The 25,224-nt window shown below is 42.2% G+C and overlaps 1 protein-coding gene across 1 annotated transcript in view; it reads left to right on the forward strand.

The window, feature by feature from the left end:
• Positions 1 to 25,224, forward strand: part of ndfip2 (Nedd4 family interacting protein 2) — a 104,373-nt gene that overhangs the window by 16,737 nt on the left and 62,412 nt on the right. Inside the window, exons 2-3 of the mRNA XM_068034362.1 lie at positions 12,376 to 12,523; positions 20,135 to 20,268. Of these exons, the coding sequence (XP_067890463.1) occupies positions 12,376 to 12,523; positions 20,135 to 20,268 (282 nt within the window). The remainder of the gene's footprint in view (positions 1 to 12,375; positions 12,524 to 20,134; positions 20,269 to 25,224) is intronic.

The raw sequence follows: 25,224 nt of genomic DNA on the forward strand, positions 1-25,224 counted from the left end.
AATTCTCATTACATTAAGTGGTCTTGTGCGCCTTTTTCTTAACTCTGTTACATGATAATCAGCTTGTTGTGTTGGGATTATACCTAAAGTTTCAAAACTATGCCATATAAAAAGAAATAAGAAGAAGAGTCCAGTGTATCAAGCCTGTGTCCTCAGTACCTTGCTCTATGGCAGCGAGGCCTGGACAACGTATGTCAGCCAAGATCGACATCTCAATTCATTCCATCTTCGCTGCCTCCGGAGAATACTTGGCATCAGGTGGCAGGACCGTATCTCCAACACAGAAGTCCTCGAGGCGGCCAGCATCCCCAGCTTATACACACGACTGAATCAGCGGCGCTTGAGATGGCTTGGCCATGTGAGCCGCATGGAAGATGGCAGGATCCCCAAAGACACATTGTACAGCGAGCTAGCCACTGGTATCAGACCCACCTGCCGTCCATGTCTCCGCTTTAAAGACGTCTGCAAATGCGACATGAAGTCCTGTGACATTGATCACAAGTCGTGGGAGTCAGTTGCCAGCGTTTGCCAGAGCTGGCGGGCAGCCATATAGGCGGGGCTGAAGTGTGGCGAGTCGAAGAGACTTAGCAGTTGGCAGGAAAAAAGACAGAGGCGCAAGGGGAGAGCCAACTGTGAAACAGCCCCGACAAACACATTTTTCTGCAGCACCTGTGGAAGAGCCTGTCACTCTAGAATTGGCCTTTATAGCCACTCCAGGCGCTGCTCCACCCACCACTGACCACCTCCAGGCGCTTACCGATTGTCTCTCGAGATAAGGAGGCCAAAGAAAAAGAAGAAATTGATGAGGAGCCTTGGGTCTCATCAATAACTCCTCAAGAAGCTGAATTCCTTACTAACCTGCGCATTTTCCATTGAGCTCCCAGGATCAGTATACTTTATTTTTGTGAACGCATATATTTTGTATTTAATTGCTGTTCTTCCATGTGTATCGACTTGTCATTGATTCTGTATTCCTCGGCACTACTCTGATCCTCCCATCCTATATAAATTTTAATAAGATTTTTTATGGAGATAGTCTCTTCTACATGGCTAACTCTGGCACATTGCACACAATCTCCATCTGGTGCTTAATTCATACAAGTATATTAATACAGATGGGGCACAGATGGGTCAATCTTTGAAGAAATACACTAGTCAACATCTTAGAATTGCTATGTATCTGTACAGCAGTAGCAACAATTATTTATGACATTACAATTTAAATCTTATGCTACCCTTCTTAACAAGTACTCTTACTGTTATCCATACTGTGGATAATTTTAATCATGTGTTCTTTACTCCTGGCCATGAATTGTTCCAACTTTGATGTCAATTTGCAGGGACTCAACCTTGAATTCTGGAATTTCCAATTCTATGTCCTTTTCTATTTTGACTTCAATTGCTTTGATAGGTCCTAGTGCAGTGAACCCTTGATTGCTCCATTAATTCTTGGATGCAAAAAATCAGTTTCTGCTTGAAGCATATGTCCAAGCTGCGAGTAAAAAGTTTAAATTAGTAAATTTTAAAGTACTAAATTTGTAGTGATGCAGTATGTGTTTTCACTTTCCTGGACCACATTAATCATTTAATGCCATGGTGTCGTCACTGTGACTGAACATGTCAGGGACTCATTTTTCAGTGAATTTTCAGCATGCATTCCATGTACTGGTTGCTTTACATGCAACACGTCACATCTGCGCATTTATTGGCATCCTAAGATCATGCAGCACTAGCCATTCCTATCCTTCCGGGCGATATATTAAAAGATAAGAAGTCCGGAGGTATTAAATTAGAATTCCCCATCCCCCTCCCTCCCCGGCATGGTCCCAATGTTTTAGGTAGTGGTCAGGCTGTGAAACACATTGTTTTCAAGTATAAGCTAGGATACCTCTATCTCTAAGAAAAAGCTGTCTATTAAATATTGTTCACTGCACTTCCCTGGCCTTTACTAGATTATGTATTCATACTGGATGGATACCTTTTGGCAGCTTCTGCTTGGATGATTTTGTTTTGCAGGTGTACTTGGACATCTTATTCTCTGACCACTCGGTTCACGGTATCTCCAATCTTACTGATGATCAAATAGGGTGATGTTGTTAGACCACAATGGGTGGTGCAACTTTCCTGCTTCTACAACATGCACTCAGCTTCCTTGTATTCACTTAAATTGCACGTGCCATATTATCACCAAACAATCTTGCCATTTCATGGGCCCTTGTCATGGATTTCAATGTGGGCAAATGTGAGATATCCATTTGGACCTGACAAAGTATCCTGTTCTGTCCTTTGGACCAGTGCAAGTCCAAAGAGTCCTGGGGTCTAGGTACACATTGTTAAAATGTTCTGAACAGGTACAGAAAATAATCAAAAAGGCTCATGGGATGCTTGCCTTTATAGCTAGAGAAATGGAGTACAAAGTATGAGAAGTCATGTTTCAGCTATACAAAGCCCAGGTCAGTCTACACCTGGAACACTGTGGACAGTTGTGGGCACCACACCTTAGTAAGGATATATTGGCCTTGGAAGGAGTGCAGTGTAGGTTTGCCAGAATGATGCCTGGACTCCAAGGGTTAAATTATGAGGAGAGATTACACAAACTAGGGTTGTATTCCCTGGAATTTAGAAGGTTCAGGGATGATTTTATTGAAGCTTAAGATATTAAGGGAAACAGATAGGGTAGATTAGGAGAAACTATTTCTGCTATTTAGGGAGTGTTGGACTGGGGCATTGACAAAAAATTAGAGCCAGACCTTTCAGGAGTGAAATTAGGAAATGCTTCAGCATTCAAGGGGTGTTAGAAATTTGGAACTTTCGTCTGCAAATTGCAATTGATTCAAGATTGATAATTTTACATCTGAGATTGATGGATTTTTGTTAACCTAAGGTTTTAAGGGCTATGGGTAAAAGGCGGGTATATAGTTAGCCATGATCGCATTGAATTATTCATCAGGCTGAAGGGTCTAAATGGCCTACTCCTGCTGCAGTGTTCCTACCCAATATGTTACATGGACCATTTTCCATTCGCTAATTACAGTATTTCCTGTTAAACACAAGTCATTTCTTTCTCAGTCTGGTCCAATGCATCATTAAAAACTTTTGTTTACTTTTAAAATATAATGCATATTGTCCATTATTGTTTCTTGAATCACCAATTCTTTTAATTCTCGCCTCACCAGCTTGCCTACCTTGCATGTCTTTTTCACTAAAATAAAAGCAAAATGCTACAGGTGCTGGAAATCTGCAATAAAAACAAAAAGTGCTGGAAAATACTCCGATCTGGCAGCATCTGTGGAGAGAGAAGCAAAGTTAACGTTTCAGGTCAATGACCTTTCATCAGAACTAGCAAAGGTTAGAAATGTAAATAAGCAAATAAAGGGGGGTGGGGCTAAAGAGAACAAAAGGGAAGATGTTGATAGGACATAGGGTCACAGAGAATAACTGACAAGAAGGTCATGGGGCAAAGGCCAAGAGTGTGTTAATAGTGTGGTGAAAGACAAAGCGTTGGTGCAGAGAGGGTGTTAAATGACAGAATAATGAAAGCCCTAGCCAGTAGCACAAATGTGAAAAAAAGTGGGCAGGCACATGGTCGAAAAAAATTGAATGACGAAACAAACTAAAATAAAAAGAAATAAAAATAAAAAGTAAAACTAAAAATAAAAAAGTTGAGGGCGGGGGGTGCCAGTCATGCTTTGAAATTATTGAACTCCGTGTTCAGTCCGGTAGGCTGTAGCATGCCTAATCGGTAAATGAGGTGCTGTTCCTCGAGCTTGCGTTGATGGTCATTGGAACACTGCAGCAAACTCAGGACTCAAATGTGGGCTTGAGAGCAGGGCGGTGGGGGGGGCGGTGTGTGTTGAAATGGCAAGCGACAGGAAGCTCGGGGTCATGTTTTCGGTCTGAGCGGAGGTGTTTTGCAAAGTGGTCACCCAATCTGCGTTTGGTCTCCCCAATATAGGGGAGACTGCATTGTGAACAGTGAAGACATTATACTAAATTGAAAGAAGTACAAGTAAATCGTTGCTTCACCTGAAAGGAGTGTTTGGTGCCTTGGATGGTGAAGAGAGAGGAGGTAAAAGTGCAGGTATTACACCTCCTGTGATTGCATGGGAAGGGGATGAGGTATCGGGGTTAATGGAGGAGTGAACCAGGGTGTTGCGGAGGGAACGATCCCTTCGGAATGCTGACGGGAGGAGAGGGGAGGGGAAGATGCGTTTGGTAGTGGCATCACGCTAGATGTGGCGGAAATGGCGGAGGATGATCCTTTGGATGTGGAGGCTGGTGGGGTGGAAAGTGAGGACAAAGTGGGAACCCTCTCGCGGTTGTGGGAGGGAGGGGAAGTGGTGAGGGCAGAGGTGTGGGAAATGGGCTGGACACAGTTGAGGGCCATGTCAACTCCAGTGAGGGGGAATCCTCGGTTAAGGAAAACAGAAGACATATCAGAAGCGCTGTTGTGGAAGGTTGCATCATCAGAGCAGATGCATTGGAGATGGCGAAACTGGGAGAATGGAATGGAGTCCTTACAGGAGGCAGGGTGTGAGGAAGTGTAGTCAAGGTAGCCGTGGGAGTCGGTGGGTTTATGAATATTAGTAGACAGCCGATCCCCAGAGATCGAGACAGAGCAGTCGAGGAAGTTGTAGGGAAGTATTGGAGATGGACCATGTAAAGGTGAGAGAAGGATGGAAGTTGGAAGCAAAGTTGGCGAAGTTTTCCAGTTCGGGGCGGGAGCAGGTAACAGCACCGATACAGTCATCAGTGTACCTAAAAAGAGTTGTGCAGCAGCAGAGTAGTCTGCGTGTCTAAGTTTGAAAACTGTATGTGTCCACAGACCAGGGAAGAGAGCCACCTATCAGTCTGCCTTCAAGAAAACCCTGTGCAAAACAGGCCAACCGCAAAGTGCACTTTGGCCAGCCAAGGACTTCAAGAATACAGCTTCAGCCAGAGGACTACCGAATCATCCACTTCGCAGACTGTGTATTTAAGTTCTGTTTATTCTGGACTTTAATCCAACCACCAAATCTATATTTTTCCCTCTTAAATCTATTTGTGTGTGTGTGTGTGAATGTGTAGCGTTTTATTTTTATTATTTTAAATCCGGGTTAGATAGTTAAGTATAATAAACTTGCCTCTTTTGTTGTTTAAACTCAAGAAAACCTGTCATATTGGTTCTTTGAAGATCACAGTAAAGGAAAAAGGTAAAACACCCTGGTGGTAAGCACAACCACTGTTTAAAAGGAATAACCCTGTTGCAGCCAAATAAGAGGAAGGGCAAGAGAGGAGCCTGAGGGCCCCCCACCACCCCAACCTGGCCGTAACACCACACTCGGTCAGTGTCGTCTTGATGTCGAGGGCAGTCACTCTCCCCTCACCTATGCAATTCAGCTTTTTTTGTCAATGTTTGGACCAAAGCTGTAATTAGGTCTGGAGCTGAATGGTCCTGGCAGAACCCAAACTGAGTATTACTGAGCAGGATACAGATGAGTAAGTGACGCTTGATATCACTTTTGACAACTCTTTCCATCAGTTTGCTGATGATTGAAAGTTGGCTAATATGGTGGTAATTGGCTGGGTTGAATTTGTCTGCTTTTTATGGGCAACTTTCCACATTATCGGGTAGATGTCAGTATTGTCACTGTACTTGAACAGTTTGGCTAGTTCTGGAGCACAGGTCTTCAGCACTACAGACAACATGTTGTCGGGGCCCATAGCCTTTGCTGTTTTCAGTGCACTCTGCCATTTCTTGCTATCACTTGGAATGAATTGAATTGGCTGAAGCCTGGCTTTTGTGATTATGGACAACACATGAGACTGAGGAAGGATCATCCACTTGACACCTCTGACTAAAGGTGCTTGTGAATGCTTCATTCTTGTCTATTTTGTGTCATTTGCTGGCCTTTTACCACCTTGAAGATGAGGATGTTGCCTTTTCTTTTTAGTTATATAATTGTCCACCATTTATGACTGGATGGGATGGGCAACACTGCCGAACTTTGACCTGATTCATTGGTTCTGGGTTCGCTTAGCTCTGTCCATAGCATGCTGCTTCTGCTGTTTAGCATGCACAAAGTCCTGTGTTGTAGCTTCACCAGGTTGGTATGTCATATTTAGGCATGCCTGGTGATGGTCCACGTATGCTTTTCTACAAACAGAAGATCAGTATAGATGGACTCAGCGTGATTTTGGTAACCCTTGAACTGGAATTACATGAGCGCTTTTCAAAATTGAAGATGCTTTGTATTGTGTGACGTGCAGACCATGAAGTAAGGAACAAATTGTACAGCACAGGATTAGTTTCTGTTTAATGAGCAAGCAGTGAAACCAAGCAGACTGAGGCACCTCATTTAAAATGAAGTAACCCAAGAGAAATTCTCCTATTTCAAAATTGGGCAATTAGACATCCAATTGTTACGACCAGGTGAGAAAGGTGTCAAGGGATCCCTTTCAGCCTTCATTTGGTCTTCCTGTAACAGGATTTAATTTTAAACACACTGTGTTTTGAGCTCCCCCTTGGTGAATCCTTGTTCACTGCTTTCTAATTTATAAGGCAAAGAAATGAGCACAAACCGGCTTTCTTAGGTTTAAAGAAGAAAAAGTGAAATTTATTAAAACTTCAACTCTAAATTTGTTTAACACCTACAGATACATGCCATGCCCATGCTAGCATACATATGCGATACGCACATGCGAAAAGAGCAGAAGAAAAATAAAGTGGAGAGGTTTGAGGCAATATCTGAAGAGTTTCTTGTTACTGTGCTTTGAGCTCACTGTAGAGTCCTTTTGTAGGTAGTTCTTGCTTGTTGGTAATTCTTGCTTTTCATTGGGGCCCAGTATTCTTCTTAAACCTTGTTCACTGTAGGAGACTTTTCTGTCTCTTGGGGTTCCTGTGTCTTCAGTGGATTCCAAAGCTGGTGAGAAAGAGATGAGAGCAGGCAGGAGAGAGAGATGTTCTCAATCCAGAAGCCAGGAACTTTGTGTTCAAAATCTCTGGCCAATTTAAAACTCAGTTCAAAACTCTGCAACAGCCAGTTAGTCATGCGACTAAACTGGTCTGACCATGTCTTCTGTGTATTAGGAACAGGGACTGGTTCCTTTATTCCAACACTGTCTGCTAGTATATAAAAATGTCTTTCTGGTCAGGGGCCTGGCAATTCCTTGTAGTCGGCCCTCTTTTCTTCCCAGCAACAATTTGAAGTTTAATATCCATGTGGTGAAATTGATGTGCCTCATTCTTGGCAGGTGGGGGGCCTGCATGACACTATGCTCACACAGTTCGTGTTGCTTTGGCATAGTTGTAATATGTGCTGCACATTAAGCCTGCAGTAACCATGTAGCATTAATCAATGTGAAGAAAGCTAGCAAATTAACATTTTAAATCACATCAACTTTCTTCACAGACGTGCATTGATGCATTTTAAATGTCTTGGGACAACGCTGAGGTGTCCTTTGATAATATCAAAACAGAAATGCTGTTTGGATTTAGCAATCCATTTGACATGTATTTTATAGCGGATGAAGTCTCTTTCTCCACTTCCCCACCTCCCCACCCCTCCTCACCCTCGCCCCTTGCAGGTACTTCTCTTTATCTGACTAAGTTAGTCTCTGTACATCGTGGTGTTTGTTCCATTCTTTTGAAGAAGGCATCCTCTATGCATTGCATACCCACTTGCTATTCCAATGGGGCTTGTGGGGAATGCACTTAATTAGTAGCTATTCTATTTCTGGGTATGTTTAGAGGCAAAATCAAACTGACACACCAGCTTTGTATTGTGAAGAAAAGGGGACAAATTTTACTTCGAGGTGAATATGTTCTGCTTCTGACCCACTTTATCAATGGGGGAGGGAGAGGTGTCATGGTGGGGGAAGCATGCCAAGGTTCATGTTTCCACACCTGAATGTGAGGCCCAAGATTCATTATATATTGGACCTCTGGCCTCATTTCAACATTGCCGGTGAAGCGGAATTAAGATTGGGCGGCCTGGGTTGTGGATCGGGATGGGGGCCTGGGCCAGGGACTGTGGGGACAGAGGGAAGGTTTGGAGCAGAGGAGAGATGGGTGTCAGAGGTCCGATATCAAGTGCTCTTGCATCTCCCAGCTCTCCATTCAGGTAAGTTACTTGCCTTCTTTGTAGCAGAGGAAAGGTTCCATCAGAATGGAAAGTAGCAAATATAACCCCTCTATTCAAAAAGGGGGGGGGAGGCAGAAAACAGGTAACTATAGGCCAGTTAGTTTGACGTCTGTCTTGGGGAAGGTGTTAGAATTGATTATTAAGAGGTTTTGGTGGGCACTTGGAAAAACTCACGGTAATCGGGAATAGTTAGCATGGTTTTGCGAAAGGGAAATCATGTTTAACCAATTTATTGGAGTTCTTTGAAGGAGTAGCATGTTCTGTGGATAAAGGGGAGCCCGTTGACGTACTGTACTTGGATTTTCAGAATGCATTTGACCAAGGTTACTGCGCAAAGTAGGAACTCATGGTGTCGGGGGTAACTTATTAGCATGGATTGGCAGGCTGGCAGAAAACAGAGTGTACGTATAAATGGGTCCTTTTCTGATTAGCAGGATGTGATGAGTGGAGTTCCGCAGGGGTCCTTGCTTGGGCCTCAACTTTTTACAATTTATATCAAAGACTTAGATGAGGAGAGCGATGGCATGGTAGCTAAATTTGCAGATGAGACAAAGATAGGTAGGAAAGAATGCTGTGAAGAGGACATAAGGAGGTTGCAGACCGATATAGATAGGTTGTGAGTGGGCAAAAAATCTGGCAGATACAGAAACAGACCCTTTGGCCCATCGTGACTGTGCTGGCCATCAACCACCTAACTATTCTAATCCCATTTTCCAGCACTTGGCCCGTAGCCTTATATGCTATGACGTTTCAAGTGCTCAACTAAATACTTCTTAAATGTTGTGAGGGTTCCTGCCTCTACCACCTCTTCAGGCAGTGCGTTCTAGATTCCAACCACCCTCTGAGTTTAAAATTTTTTCCTCTAAACCTCCTGCCCCTTACCGTAAATAGAGTCATAGAGTTTTACAGCACAGAAATAGGCCCTTCAGCCCAACGCGCCTGCGCCGACCATCAAGCACCCGTCCAAAACTAATTCCAGTTCCCTGCACTTGGCCCATAGCCTTGTATGCTATGGTGTTTCAAGTGCTCATCTAAAGCCTTCTTAAATGTCGTGAGTGTTCCTGCCTCTACCACCCCTTCAGGCAGTGTGTTCCAGATTCCAGCCACCCTCTGGCTGAAAAATGTTTTCCTCAACTCCCCTCTAAACCTCCTGCCCCTTACCTTAAATCTATGCCCCCTAGTTATTGACCTCTCCATTAAGGGAAAAAACTTCTTCCTATCTATCCTATCAATGCCCCTCATAATTTTGTATACCTCAATCAGGTCCCCCCTCAGCCTTCTCCGCTCCAAGGAAAACAACCCCAGCCTATCCAGTCTTTCTTCATAGCTGAAATGCTCCAGTCCAGGCAACATCCTGGTGAATCTCCTCTGCACCCTCTCCATTGCAATCGCATCCTTCCTATAGTGTGGTGCCCAGAACTGTACATCGTACTCCAGCTGCAGCCTAACCAGTGTTTTATACAGCTCCATCATAATCTCCTTGCTCTTATATTCTATGCCTTGGCTAATAAAGCCAAATATCCCATATGCCTTCCTAACCACTTTATCAACCTGTACTGCTGCCTTCAATGAACTGTGGACAAGCACCCCAAGGTCCCTCTGACCCTCTGTACTCCAGAGGGTCCTACCATCCATTGTATATTCTCTTGCCCTTTTAGTCCTCGCAAAGTGCATCACCTCATACTTCTCAGGATTAAACCCCATCTTACCAGCCCATCTATATCGTCTTGTAATCTAAGGCTTTCCTCCTCACTATTTACGACACCACCAATTTTCATGTCTTCTGCGAACTTGCTGATCATACCTCCTATATTCACATCTAAATCATTAATGTACACGACAAACAGCAAGGGTCCCAGCACCGATCCCTGTAGTACAACACTGATCACAGGCTTCCACTTGCAAAAACAACTCTCGAACATCACCCTTTGCCTCCTTGGAAAAATGTGAAGTTGTTCACTTTGGCAGGAAGAATAAAAAAACAGTATTTCTTAAATGGAGAACGACTGCAGAATTCCGGGGTGCAGAGGGATCTAGGTGTTCTAGCGCATGAGTCACAAAAAGTTAGTATGCAGGTACAGCAAGTAATAAAGAAGGCTAATGGAATGCTATCCTTTATTACGAGAGGAATTGAAAATACAAGTAAGGATGTTATGCTGCAGTTATACAGGGCATTGGGTGAGACCACATCTCAAATACTGTGTGCAGTTTTGGTCTCCTTATTTAAGGAAGGATGCAAATGCATTGGAGGAGTTTCAGAGGAGGTTTACAAGATTGATACCTGGAATGAGCGGGTTGTCTTATGAGGAAAGGTTGGGCAGACTGGGCTTGTTTTCACTGGAGTTTAGAAGAGTGAGGGGAGACTTGATTGAAGTATATAAGTTCCTGAACGGTCTTGACAAGGTGGATGTGGAAAGGATGTTTCTTATGGGTGAGTCTAGAACTAGTGGGCGCTGTTTTAAAATTAGGGGTTGTCCATTTAGGACAGAGGTGAGGAGAATTTTTTTCTCCTGAAGGTTGTGCGACTTTGGAACTCTCTGCCTCAGAAGGTGGCGGAAGCGGGGTCATTGAATATTTTTAAGGTGGAGATAGATTTATTCCCTTATCGAAAAATAATCTATTGTTATCAGGGGTATGTGGGAGTATGGAATTCGAAACACAAACAGATCAGCCATGATCTTATTGAATGGTGGAGGAGGCTCGAGGGGCCGAATGGCCTACTTCTGCTCCTAATTCATATGTTTGTATGATGCACAGGGATGGTTGTCCTGTCTGCTACTGGTGCTGGTGCAGGCTGCCTCAGTGTAAACCAATCTTAAAGGAAGGGTGTGGGTAATGGATGCCTCCTTGGTCCTTAACCAGTAAGGTATTTCCGGCTCGAGTTGTGCCCGCACTTCCTGCCTGCCGTATTGGGGCCTGAGTAGTCTAATGCATGGACCATTTTCTTGGCCAAGGTGTTTCTTTTCTGATGTGCTCTTGAGTTAAATGGGAAGGTTATTCATGGTCGCTGATGTGGCAGATAGCATTTGGTCTAAATCTATCTTATTTTCCTTTTGACATGTTTATACATTTGTTTTAAAAAAGCAAATGTTTCTGTGTCTTGGAGTAAATAATGCATTGCGAGAAATTAGATGTGTTTCACTATTGTAGAGATGTATGTTGATGGAAAAAAGAGCAGAACGGATTAATCAAGTTTAAAACTTGGGTTCTTTAGTATTTTCAGTAGGGAAAGGTAATCCATTGGCCTATAGTTTGCAGTCAGTGGCGAAGTGACGGCAAATGCTGCTGACCTTGAAGAAAACTTGCGTTGAGATATCTAGTGATCTCCGTGGCGAGAACCTTGCCTATCTCAACATGCAATTGATTCTGGCATTGTTTAATGGGAATTTCCAGCCCTAGGCTGCAGTGATGTCATGAACAAAGTTTTAAAAACAATTAAAATCCAGTTATAAAAATCTATTAATCATAATGGAAAAATTTAAGAACATTCCACTTTTTCAGGGAAAAATCAGTTGTTCAGCTGTGGTTATTGCTCAGATCACTGTTAAAAATCCAGTTACATCTCATTGAACAAGGCTTATCCTTTAATGAGGTTTCCCACAGTGATATCAGAGCAGAAAAGGGGAAGTTCTCATCAAATTAATTGATTTCACTGCTGGCTTGGGGGTGTGGATGGGCAGTGGTGCTGAGGGTTCCAGCCTTAGAAGAGCAGACTGCAACTTCAGGAATTAGCACAAGTGCAGATCAAAACGGAAATCCTGAAGTTGCGGTTTGATTTAGTGGCGGTGAATGCTGACAGTTCACTGTCAAAAGCACTGTAAATTCCAGGCCAAAATGTTCCTTCTATTGAATGCTTTTCCAAATGTAGCAACTTAAGTTCATTAATGATTTTAGGAATGATTTCTCAAAGTGAATCAATTGTTGTTGAATAATGTATTACAATGAAGCTTATTCCCTGTTTAATGATGCTTGGGATTAAATTTAGATTATATTTTTCTTCAAAGTTTTTGTTGTGGCAGTGGTGTTAATGTATAATATACATTCCTTGAAAGTAAAACAGTTCAAGTGAACCTGAACACAGCCTAAAAATAAGGGGATTTTGTTCTACTGCACCCTCCCCAGAGGTTGATGATTAATTGCTATTAAAGGCTTAATTATAGAGCAAAAATCAAATTGTACTTCAAAAATGGGAATTTACTGAAAATATTGTAATTATTCTCCTGATTGTTATTTTCTTTTTCTATTACAATAGCTGCATAATGAAGATGATTCTCCACAAACAGATGATACCATACAGCCAAACCTTCCCACAGAGTCTGCTCAGACATCATCCACTGAAACTGACTTAGCACCACCACCTTACAGCAGTGTCACAATGGGAGCAACTGCATCAGCCCCAGGTGAGAAGTTTAGAAAAGTCTTCATTTTATTTTTAATTTGTTTATGGGATGTGGGCATTACTAGCAAGGCCAACATTTATTGCCCATCCTTAGTTGCCCTCGAGAAGGTGGTGATGAGCTGCCTTGTTGAACTGCTGCAGTCCATGTGAATAGTCCACACCGCTGTTGGGTAGGCTGTCCAGAATTTTGATCCTGTGACGGAGAAGAAATGCTAATATAGGTCGAACTCGGGATCATATGTAATTTGGAAGTGGTAGTGTTCCTATTCTGCTGCTGCCCTTGTCCTTCTAGGTGAGGGAGGTCGTGGGTTTGGAAGGTGCTGTGGAAGAAGCCCTGGCAAGTTGCCAGAGTGCATCTTGTAGAAGGTACATTATGCAGCCACGACGTGGCGGTGTTGGGTGGAGATGCCAGTCAACTGGCTGCTTTGTCCTGGATGGTTTTGAGCTGCTTGAGTGCTTTGAGCACTCATCCAGGCAAGTGGAGAGCATGCTATCTCACTCCTGGTGTTTGTCTTGTAGATGGTGGAAAAGCTTTGGGGAGTTGCTCACTGCAGAATATCCAACATGTGACCGGCTCTGGTAGCAACAGTATTTATGTGGCTGGTCCATTTAAGCTTCTGGTCAATGGTAACCTTCAGGATGTTGATGGTGAGGGATTCAGCAATGGGAATGCCATTGAACCAAGGGGAGGTGGTTAGATTCTGTCTTGTTGGAGAGATTCATTGCCTGGCACTCAAAAGGCACGAATGTTACTTGCCACTTATCATTCCAAACATGAATGTTGTCCAGGTCTTGTTGCATGTAACCATGGCCTGCTTCATTATCTGAAGAATTGAGAACGGAACTGAATACTGCACAATCATCAGAGAACATCCCCTGTATCTGACCTTATGATGGAGGGAAGGTTATTGGTGAACAAGCTGAAGATTGTTGGGCCTAGGACACTGCACTGCAGATGTCCTGCGGCTGAGATGATTTTGGAATGTATTCTTCCCTATTCCATTTGTAAGAGTAGGCAGGATAGGGATCTGAAGAAGAAAGTTTGCTGTGCGACTAGAATTCTATGACTGTACTGCAAGGATAAAACCTGCAATAACATAGGAGGAAAATCACCAGATGCAGTAGGGATGATAACGATTGTAGGTATGGAGGAAATAGCAGGATCTGAATGGGACAGAAAAATGTAATAAGGAGGAAAAGTATTTAATTCATTGAATCTACCTAAGCAATAGATTATGTCCTAATTTAGAGTGAGAAGTGTGAGTTGTCTATTAATTATTTTTGATTTAGAACTTGGTAATGAGGGAAATTGTGGGTTTATGTCATGACTTTACTGCAAGATGATACTGCTTTGTCCACCATGATGGGCCTGAATTTTAACATATGCAAGTTAGAAACAGAAGGTTGCCAGAATATTATACTGGCTAGCAATTTGTTAAGATGTGAGGAAAGGTGCTTATAGTGCACCAGATATGAGGGTGGTGCAGTCCTGAGGATGCCAGTAGGAACAATATGCTATGTTCTTGTGTCTTTTCTACCTTTTTGACTTCAGACACTTCAGCTTCAGTGCATTATGAAAGGTAGAATCCCCTTCTTCACAACTGCTCTTGACTGCTATTATCTGCACACTAGAGTCCGTTCCTTTCCATTTTGAGGAGAACCACATTGTTCAGTGGAATGGATTTTCACTTTGAATCTTTGAGAAGGTAGCTCCATTAGGTACTGTGTTATCTGTCAATATTTTGTGAATTATTGTTTCCAACAGGGGACGTGGGGTATATTTTGTGAACGATCTGGATATACTCTGTTTGTAATATAAGGTGGTATGGGAAGCGGAGGGTTGGCAGGGTTTAAGGGGAGAGACTGTTTTCGTCAAATGGATGCAGCTTTATTGTTTTCTATTTATGAATATTCTTGATTTGAAATTTCTGCTGGTATTTTCCTACTGGCTAGCAAAATTTTCTATTTCAACTGAAATGGAAGTATTGGACGATATAAATTTGTTTCTTGAAGCATCAGGGATAGGAAAACAATTAAGTTTTTTTTTGGGAAAACACTGTCTAGTGTATGAGTTATGATCTATTTGTATAATGAAATGAAATAAATCCTATTATTGCTGTTTCAGAGTACATTGTACCGTGCCAGCTTTATTTAATTTATGGGATTTGTTTGCAGAGCTGCTGTTCATATGTTGGTCTCAATACTCAGGACAAGAAAAATAAGAATGAAAATAAATAATAATTTTGTTTCTTTTTCTCCAATCTATATCGGGATGGACAGACTGAAGATGCCAGAGCAAAGTTTTTAACTTCGAGAAAAATTGTGCTTTTATTTTTAAGCCTTTGTTTGCTTATTGGTCACTCAGTGTCAACTTGAACAATAATTTAAAAACAATCCAGTTGATTAGTTTGCAAAACATTTACAATTAAATAGTTGCTTCCTTAATTTCTACTTTCCTCTGTGTCTCCTTCCTCCCATTTGTCTGAAACTGCCCTTGCCAGACTAAAACCATGAGGTGTTATTTCTCTATCCTCTCCTTGACCTCTCTGCAACGTTTCACACAGTTGACCATGCAACCACCTCCAATTCCTTCCCTTCATTGTCCAGCCCTGTGGGATTGCACTCGCATTATCCCATTCCTACCTATCCAACAATGATTTCTCCCTGTCCAGCACCAACACTTCCTGAGTCCCAATCTATCAGTGGATGCTTCCTTTATCTATATGTTGGCTCTGAGTGATATTAGCTCCAGGCATGAGGTCAGCTTCCATATATAAACTAAGGATCCCCACTCTACCTCTGTACCACTACTTGATACAAAAACATTTGCTTGCAGTTGGACAATGTGACGTCTTGCTTGAGTCGCTGATGCCATCTCCTCAAAGAACGAAGAACAGTACAGCACAGGAACAGGCCATTCGGCCCTCCAAGCCTGCGCCGATCTTGATGCCTTCCGAAACTAACACCTTCTGCACTTCCGGGGCCCATATCCCTCTATTCCCTTCCTATTCATATATTTGTCAAGATGTCTCTTAAACGTCGCTATCGTATCTGCTTCCACCACCTCCCCTGACAGCAAGTTCCAGGCACTCACCACCCTCTGTGTAAAAAAAACTTGCCTCACACATCCCCTCTAAACTTTGCCCCTTGCACCTTAAACCTATGTCCCCTAGTAACTGACTCTTCCACCCTGGGAAAAAGCTTCTGACTATCCACTCTGTCCATGCCGCTCATAACTTTGTAAACTTCTATCATGTCGCCCCTCCACCTCTGTCGTTCCAGTGAAAACAATCCGAGTTTTTCCAACCTCTCCTCATAGCTAATGCCCTCCAGACCAGGCAACATCCTGGTAAACCTCCTCTGTACCCTCTCCAAAGCCCCCACGTCCTTCTGGTAGTGTGGCGACCAGAATTGCATGCAATATTCTAAGTGTGGCCTAACTAAGGTTCTGTACAGCTGCAACATGACTTGCCAATTTTTATACTCTATGCCCCGACCGATGAAGGCAAGCATGCTGTATGCCTTCTTGACTACCTTATCCACCTGCGTTGCCACTTTCAGTGACCTGTGGACCTGTATGCCCAGATCTCTCTGCCTGTCAATACTCCTAAGGGTTCTGCCATTTACTGTATACCTCCCACCTGCATTAGACCTTCCAAAATGCATTGCCTCACATTTGTCCGAATTAAACTCCATCTGCCATTTCTCTGCCCAAGTCTCCAACCGATCTATATCCTGCTGTATCCTCTGACAATCCTCATCATTATCTGCAACTCCACCAACCTTTGTGTCGTCCGCAAACTTACTAATCAGACCAGCTACATTTTCCTCCAAATCATTTATATATACTACAAACAGCAAAGGTCCCTGCACTGATCCCTGCGGAACACCACTAGTCACATCCCTCCATTCAGAAGAACACCCATCCACTGTTACCCTCTGTCTTCTGTGACCAAGCCAGTTCTGTATCCATCTTGCCAGCTCACCTCTGATCCCGTGTGACTTCACCTTTTGCACCAGTCTGCCATGCGGGACCTTGTCAAAGGCTTTACTAAAGTCCATATAGACAACATCCACCGCCCTTCCCTCATCAGTCATCTTCGTCACTTCTTCAAAAAACTCAATCAAATTAGTAAGACACGACCTCCCCTTCACAAAACCATGCTGTCTCTCGCTAATAAGTTTGTTTGTTTCCAAATGGGAGTAAATCCTGTCCCGAAGAATCCTCCCTAATAGTTTCCCTACCACTGACGTAAGGCTCACCGGCCTATAATTTCCTGGATTATCCTTGCCACCCTTCTTAAACAAAGGAACAACATTGGCTATTCTCCAGTCCTCTGGGACTTCACCTGTAGCCAATGAGGATGCAAAGATTTCTGTCAAGGCGCCAGCAATTTCTTCCCTTGCCTCCCTCAGTATTCTAGGGTAGATCCCATCAGGCCCTGGGGACTTATCTACCTTAATGCTTTGCAAGACACCCAACACCACCTCCTTTTTGATAATGAGATGACTGAGACTATCTGCACTCCCTTCCCTCGGCTCATCATCCACCAAGTCCTTCTCCTTGGTGAATACTGATGCAAAGTACTCATTTAGCACCTTGCCCATTTCCTCTGGCTCCACGCATAGATTCCCATCTCTGTCCTTGAGTGGGCCAACCCTTTCCCTGGTTACCCTCTTACTCTTTATATATGTATAAAAAGCCTTGGGATTTTCCTTAATCCTGTTTACCAATGACTTTTCATGACCCCTTTTAGCCCTCCTAACTCCTTGCTTAAGTTCCTTCCTACTGTCTTTATATTCCTCAAGTGCTTCATCTGTTCCTAGCCTTCCAGCCCTTACAAATGCTTCCTTTTTCTTTTTGACTAGGCTCACAATATCCCGTGTTATCCAAGCTTCCCAAAACTTGCCAAACTGGTCTTTCTTCCTCATAGGAACATGCTGGTCCTGGATTCTAATCAGCTGACGTTTGAAAGACTCCCAAATGTCAGATGTTGATTTACCCTCAAACAGCCACCCCCAATCTAAATTCTTCAGTTCCTGCCTAATATTGTTATAATTAGCCTTCCCCCAATTTAGCACCTTCACCCGAGGACTACTCTTATCCTTATCCACAAGTACCTTAAAACTTATGCTCCCGAAATGCTCCCCCACTGAAACTTTGACCACCTGGCCGGGCTCATTCCCCAATACCAGGTCCAGAATGGCCCCATCCCTAGTTGGGCTATCTACATACTGTTTCAAGAAGCCCTCCTAGATGCTCCTCACAAATTCTGCCCCATCCAAGCCCCTAGCACTAAGTGAGTCCCAGTCAATATTGGGGAAGTTAAAATCACCCATCACTACAACCCTGTTACCTTTACATCTTTCCAAAATCTCTCTACATATCTGCTCCTCTACCTCCCGCTGGCTGTTGGGAGGCATGTCGAAAACCCCCAACATCGTGACTGCACCCTTCCTATTCCTGAGCTCCACCCATCCTCCTCTGGCTACTCGTTTAGACTAAAGTCATGTGCAAATTTGTGCTGTATTTTCCAATTATCTGAGCATCTTACTGCACAAATTTTCATAACTGCTGACTTCCACCTCCACAGCATTGTTCGTCTCTTTTCTCTCCCAACTCTTCCTCCCCCATGCCACTGAAACATCTATCCATGCACTTGTCACTTCAAAGCTGTCCTTGCTGACCTCCCATCATTCTTCCTTCATAAAATCCAACTGGTCCAAAACACAGCTGCCTGCACGCCGTCCTACATTAAGTTGGTTCATCCATTATTTCCATTCTCATTGACATATAGACAATCTATTCTCTGACAAGTCCAATTTAACATCTTTGTCTTCACCTTCAAATCTGTTCACGATTGCACCTTGCCTACAGTAATCTTCACCAGCTGTGGATCGTTTCATGTACACTTAAGTTCTCTGACTTTGATCTGTGCATCCTGCCTCTGTTCATCTCACTACCTCTAAACCTGTCTACCTCCTGTCCTCCTTTAAAAATCTTTACAAATCTCATCTTTGTGTCTTAAAGTTCAATCAAGTCTACTAATCTCTCTCCCAACAATAATAACAACAACAACAGCTTGCGTTTATGCAGCAAGCATCTCCAGGTACTTCACAAGAGAATTAAAAAGCAAAAATTGACATTGAGCCACATAAGGAGATATTTGGGCAGATGACCAAAAGCATGATCAAAGAGGTAGGTTTTAAGGAGTGTCTTATAGGAGGAAAGAGGGGTGGAGAAGTTTCGGAAGGGAATTCCAGAGCTATGGCCTTGGCAGCAGAAGGCATGTCTACCAATGGCGGAGTGATTATAATCGGGGATGCGCAAGAGGTCAGAATTAGTTGAGTGCAAATATCTTGGAGGGTTGTGGATATGGGTTTGAGAGTGCATGAGGTGTGTCTCATGGACAAAATGAGCTTGGAGAGGGCGTGAGAAAAGATAGGAGAGTAACCCATGCTTCTATGTGTGGTCCTTTCTTTGAAGCACCTTGATACGTTGAAGGTGTTAAATCATCTTTTTCGTCTTTCCATTCTATCCTCCTTTTATGCCTCTTTTGGCTTCTGTCAAATGCTTTTTCATGCTTTCTCCTTTTCTACTGCACTCTTATTTGCCTGCTTCCCTTTTGTCGCATTCTTCCCCACTTGTCTCATTCGCAGCTTCCCTTTTGTGTCTGTCTGTCTCACACATGTGGCAGGTTTTTTTTAATTTTCTGTCCTGTTTTATCCCTCTTTTCTCTTCTGATTCCACCTCTATCCATCCACCCATTTTCTCTCTCCTGCTGTTCTGTCTCTTGTCTTTACTGCTTTTCATTCCCTCTCCCTTCTCTTGTCTCCTTTTCTGTCTTTTTGAGGCTCTCTTTCCTTCTTGTGCTTCTGATTTCTTTTCTCTTCTCTCTAGTTCTCTTTCCTGATGCTTTCTCACTCTCTCTCCTGTTCCTGTTTTCCTTTGTGTGCATCTTTCAGCTGATTGTCTGTATAAAATCATTTCTTGTAGGTTAACCCAAATTAGTAGTTTTGCTTACTGATGCAAGATGGGTACTTTTCTGAGGCAAGGTCCATGACTCATTGTTGAACCTGAGGACTGGAGCTTTACTCTGTAGTTGACTATGCTATGGAGTTCTGGATGCTGACATGAGGTGCGAGAATGAAAAATGTGCCATTCCGAAAAAGACGCCTTGCATTGCTGCTGTGTAGGTTGAGGAAACAACATATTGGTGTATTCTAAATTAAAAACACAAAAACACAGAATAAGATGTTTGTATCTTGTCTCTTCTATCAAATCTGGATGAAACCAGTTGGGTGATATGCAGTGAAAATAAATTTTTGAAATCTTTTTTGTAAAAGACCTAAATTGCATTCTAGATAGCTGTTATATATTTGAACATGGGGGTGGTGGGTAAGACTTCTTCTGTGCTAACCACAAGAGTGTAAATAATGCATTTACAATTTTCCATTCTCGTGGTAACCGTTTTCAATATTGCAACAGTCACATTTTGGTATGATGAACAGAATCCATTCCAAACAAAGTAACAAAATTGATTTTTTTTTTTTGTCTTCTCCCCACACCAAAGCTTCAACTAATTTTTGTCTATATCTTCTCTTTCAACAGAAGCAGATTTCCAGAGTGACCTTATGCCGGTGCCACCTCCTTATAGCGTTGCCACCTCCCTGCCGACGTATGATGAAGCAGAAAAAGCCAAAGCTGCTGCAATGGCAGCTGGGGCAGCAGAACCTGGACAAAGAGTGAGAAATGATTTTTTTTATATATGCAAAATGTCGCGATAGCTTTTTTTTATTTGATAACTTTGATTCCTATTGACAAAGTTGATTTACAGAATGGTCTGATGGATACAAGCTGGATGTTTTGAGTGGGAATTCATGAGCAGCAAGCAATAGTAAAGAAAGCTTTATTGAGTTTTGATATTGTAGTAACAGTAATAAGATATATAGTCCACCAGTTATTCCATGAAACCACTTGCTCCATGTCTGAAAACATACCCAGTACAATTCCATGATGAAGAGTACAATTCCTAATCACTTTGGTCATCTTCATCTCTCAACCATTTTGTAGTACTAAAAGATTGACTAATGGGAGTGTCTATTTCTTTAAATTATTGTTTAAGTCTGAGGAAGCATTAATTTTTTTTTTAAAAATACGTACGCTTAAGAAAGATGTTGATCTGTAAAATGTGTTCATCCTCTTTGTAACTTCTGAATTTTACTTGAAATTAACAGTTGTCGTTTTTAACATTTTCAGCAACTAACTGTCTCAATCAGTATTAAGTGCACAGCTGTACCAAACCCACGAACTTTGTGGACAAAATATCAGGTTTTAGAAACCTGAAAACTTGAATAGCAGTGCATCGTTTGACATTTTATATTTAGTCTCTACTTATTTGTGTTACTGTATATTGTCTTGTGTTTTTCTGCCTAACAACCTGCTACGCATGGACAGTTTAGGGAGCCTAGGAATCTGTTTGATGAAATTCTACAAGGTACATCTCAGGTACAGTTCTATCTGCATATATGACTCAAGTGCTTGCATTACATGTTCAAAAATGTGGTTTGTACATTTTTCTAATTGAATGCTGTATACTGCCTTGTGTTTGTGTGTTGTGCTATCATACTTCAGTCACAATTATAATTATCAAGGGTGTTTTCTGTTCTAGATTAACCCTTTCATAAACTGAACCAGTTTATGAATAAAATGCCTTCATGGTGGTGTTGACTTTTGTTTGAGTTTATACTATCTCTGCTAAAATGATTAGAGGTGCTCCAGGACAATAACTTTCCTGATAACTAACATCATTGGAGCATCTGTGAAAGACAGGAGATCCTAAATGATGTATTTCCAAGTGCCTGTAGATCTAAAGATTTTTTGGATGGGTTACAATAGAATGTTACATATTCTCTTTGAGTAGAAATTAGGGAAGATTTTCGAACGGAAAACACTCCTTCGTACTTTTCTTTTCCTTTATTAACTGAATAGACATTAATATTGAAGAACAGACGTCTGTGAGTTGAAATGCTTTTTTTTCTGCAAAAGTCATTTATAAACAAAACTATAATTCACTCTGAATTTCATACCAAATGGTAAATGCAATATACTGGTAAAGGGTTTATACTATCAGAACAGCATTGAAAAATGTCAGTTTACCTATCGGAGCATGCAACACAAGTTATTGCATGGCTATGAATGTGTTTCCAAAAACATGAATGAGGCAGTCCGAGAATCTTCAATAGTTGGCATGTTCTACCCGGTGTTAAGTAAAAGGAAAGGAATAAATGTGGAATCATTAAATTCGGTTTGAATTTCAAATTTTCGACCAGCAGTCTTTTATCTCAATCAATGATATTTAAGGATTGAGAAAGAAATGGAAATAACATAGGAAGAGGGTGAATTCAGATGTCAAATTAGCTACTGACAGAGAAATAGTGAGAGGTAAAGAAAGAAAAATGGACAAAGGAAAAGTAAAGAAAAAAGTTTTAAAATGTAAAATTTGAACGGTTTTAATTGCTCCCTTTCTGGGTCAGAGCGGCATTACATTAACAATGGCATGTGTTTAAAAAGGTACTTGGCTGTTACGTTCCAGCCTATCTTTGTGCAGTGATTTAACAGACAATTAATATGCAAATCCAACAAGTTCTTAAAAATCGGGAAAGCTAAGTGTGAAATGCCCTTTGAAAAGGAAACAGCAGAGCAGCATAAATCGGCTAGCGAGTTTGGAGATTCACAACTCATGGCATATTTCTTAATTCCGTGAGCTTGCTGACCAATTTGCGCATAAATAACAGCAAGATTTGGTCCATTATTGTTTTAAATGTCTATATAATTTTATCAACTGTTTCACTATTGTCAATTTGAAAAAGTAATTATTGGTGAATTATTAAAACAAGTGTTGCATCTAGTTTAGAAAAACAAATTACCTGTAAGCAGTAGTGCAAAATCTTTGCTATCAGCCTTTCTTAGGATGGTAAAAAAAAAAGGCGCAATACTTGAATGAAAGTATGAGAGTATGATGTATCACCTAGATTATATATTTGGTTGGATAGGTTCACTATGTCTAAATTTAGAATCATTAAAGTATTAAAAGAAAATTTATTCCTCTGGAGTCTCCATACACTGGAGCTGAAAGGGCAACCAATAACGTCAATACTTCAAAACTTCTGCAATATCAGTTAATGGATTTGCATTCAGCAAGGTCTTTTAAAATTTCTATTAAAATGGAGACGCTACCTAAAATGGACTTCAATCTTGTATGAAATCAATACTGCATTAATCCCATTTCCTACCTTCCTGTGAGCCAGGATCAGGTTGAAAGTGGGATTCTCCATCACAGGCAGTCTATAGGCTGTGGGTTGGAAAAGGAGCTGCTGAGGATCCAACTGATGCTGATTTGGTCCCTGATAAAGGTGTCTACAGTGGAGACAGGCAAACTTAGTATAAATAGTGGCGCAACTTATGTCTGTTAAATTTGAGATCATTCAAATGTTGCAGCTTATAGGATGACGCCTCGGAGTGCAGAAGATTTGAATGAACGCTCAGGCAGCATTTGTGGAGAGAACCGATAAGTTAATGTTCCACGTGTGGACTCTTTAGCATTGGAAGATACTAATGATGAGAAGTATTTAGAAAGGAACAGGAGATGGGGAAGACATGCATACACACTTATTCACTGGAACATTGTAGCAGGTCTAAGGTGGAGGGGTCAGAGCGGAACTGAGCTGGCGAATTGACATGGCAATTTGGGACGGCACAGTGGCGCAGTGGTTAGCACCGCAGCCTCACAGCTCCAGCCACCCGGGTTCAGTTCTGGGTACTGCCTGTGCGAAGTTTGCAAGTTCTCCCTGTGACCGCGTGGGTTTCTGCCGGGTGCTCCGGTTTCCTCCCACAGCCAAAGACTTGCAGGTTAATAGGTAAATTGGCCATTGTAAATTGCCCTTAGTGTAGGTAGGTGGTAGGAGAATGGTGGGGATGTGATAGGGAATATGGGATTAACATAGGATTAGAATAAATGGGTGGTTGTTGGTCGGCACAGACTCGGTGGGCCGAAGGGCCTGTTTCAGTGCTGTATCTCTCTATGACTATGGCAAGTGACATGGAGCTCAGGGTTGCACTCTAGAATAGACAGAGGTGTTCAGCAAAGCAGTACATAATGTGTGTTTGGTTTCCAGCAAAGAAAGTGATTGCCCTGTAACCAGTGACTGCAGTAAGGTCAGTTAGAGGAAGGGTCAGTTAGAGGAAGGACACACCAATAATGTCTCACAGGAAGGAGTGGTTGGTGTGTGAGCTGGTGAATGGGCAGGTGATTTATTTCCTGTGCTGGAACATAAATTGCTATGTCAGTTTACATAAAAACACAAAGATTCACTATCCGCGGTTTCATCTCCCCTTGTATATTGATGATGGGCAAAGTGAACTTCTATACATGGGGAATTATAGACCGGTTAGCTTAACCTCTGTAGTGGGGAAGATGCTTGAGTCTATTATCAAGGAAGAAATAGCAGGGCATCTCGATAGAAATTGTCCCGTTGGGCAGACGCAGCATGGGTTCATGAAGGGCAGGTCATGCTTGACAAATCTTTTGGAATTCTATGAAGACATTACGAGCAAGGTGGACAATGGGGACCCAGTGGATGTGGTGTACCTAGGCCTTTGACAAGGTGCCGCCCAAGAGGCTGCTGCATAAGATAAGGATGCATGGCGTTAGGGGTAAAGTATTAGCATGGATAGAGGATTGGTTGACTAACAGGAAGCAGAGAGTGGGGATAAATGAGTGCTATTCTGGCTGGCAATCAGTCACTAGTGGTGTGCCTCAGGGATCGGTGTTGGGACCGCAATTATTTACAATTTATATAGATGATTTGGAGTTGGGGACCATGTGTAGGGTGTCAAAGTTTGTAGATGACACTAAGATGAGTGGCAGAGCAAAGTGTGCAGATGACTGAAACTTTGCAGAGGAACATAGATACATTGAGTGAGTGGGCAAAGGTCTGGCAGATGGAATACAATATTAATAAATGTGAAGTCATTCATTTCGGAAGGAGTAACAGTAAAAAGGATTATTACTTGAATGGTAAAAAGTTGCAGCATGCTGCTATGCAGAGGGACCTGGGTGTCCTTGTGCATGAATCGCAGAAGGTTGGTCTGCATGTACAGCAAGTAATTAGGAAGGCAAATGGAATTTTGTCCTTCATTGCTAAAGGGATTGAGTTTAAAAGCAGAGGTTATGTTGCAGCTGTATAAGGTACTGGTGAGGCCGCACCTGGAGTACTGTGTGCAGTTTTGGTCTCCTTACTTGAGAAAGGATGTACTGGCACTGGAGGGGGTGCAGAGGAGGTTCACTAGGTTGATTCCGGAGTTGAGGGTGTTGGCTTATGAGGAGAGACTGAGTAGATTGGGATTATATTCATTGGAATTCAGAAGAATGAGGGGGGATCTTATAGAAACATATAAAATTATGAAGGGAATAGGTAAGATACAAGAAGAGAGGATGTTTCCACTGGCAGGTGAAGCTAGGACAAGAGGGCATAGCCTCAAGATTAGAGGGAGCAGATTTAGGACTGAATTGAGAAGGAACTTCTTCACCCAGAGGGTTGTTAATCTATGGAATTCCTTGCCCAGTGAAGTAGTTGACGCTACTTCAGTAAACATTTTTAAAGCTAAGGTAGATATCTTTTTGAACAATAAAGGAATTA

The sequence above is a fragment of the Heterodontus francisci genome, chromosome 6, assembly GCF_036365525.1.
Source record: "Heterodontus francisci isolate sHetFra1 chromosome 6, sHetFra1.hap1, whole genome shotgun sequence".
Lineage (NCBI taxonomy): Eukaryota > Metazoa > Chordata > Chondrichthyes > Heterodontiformes > Heterodontidae > Heterodontus > Heterodontus francisci.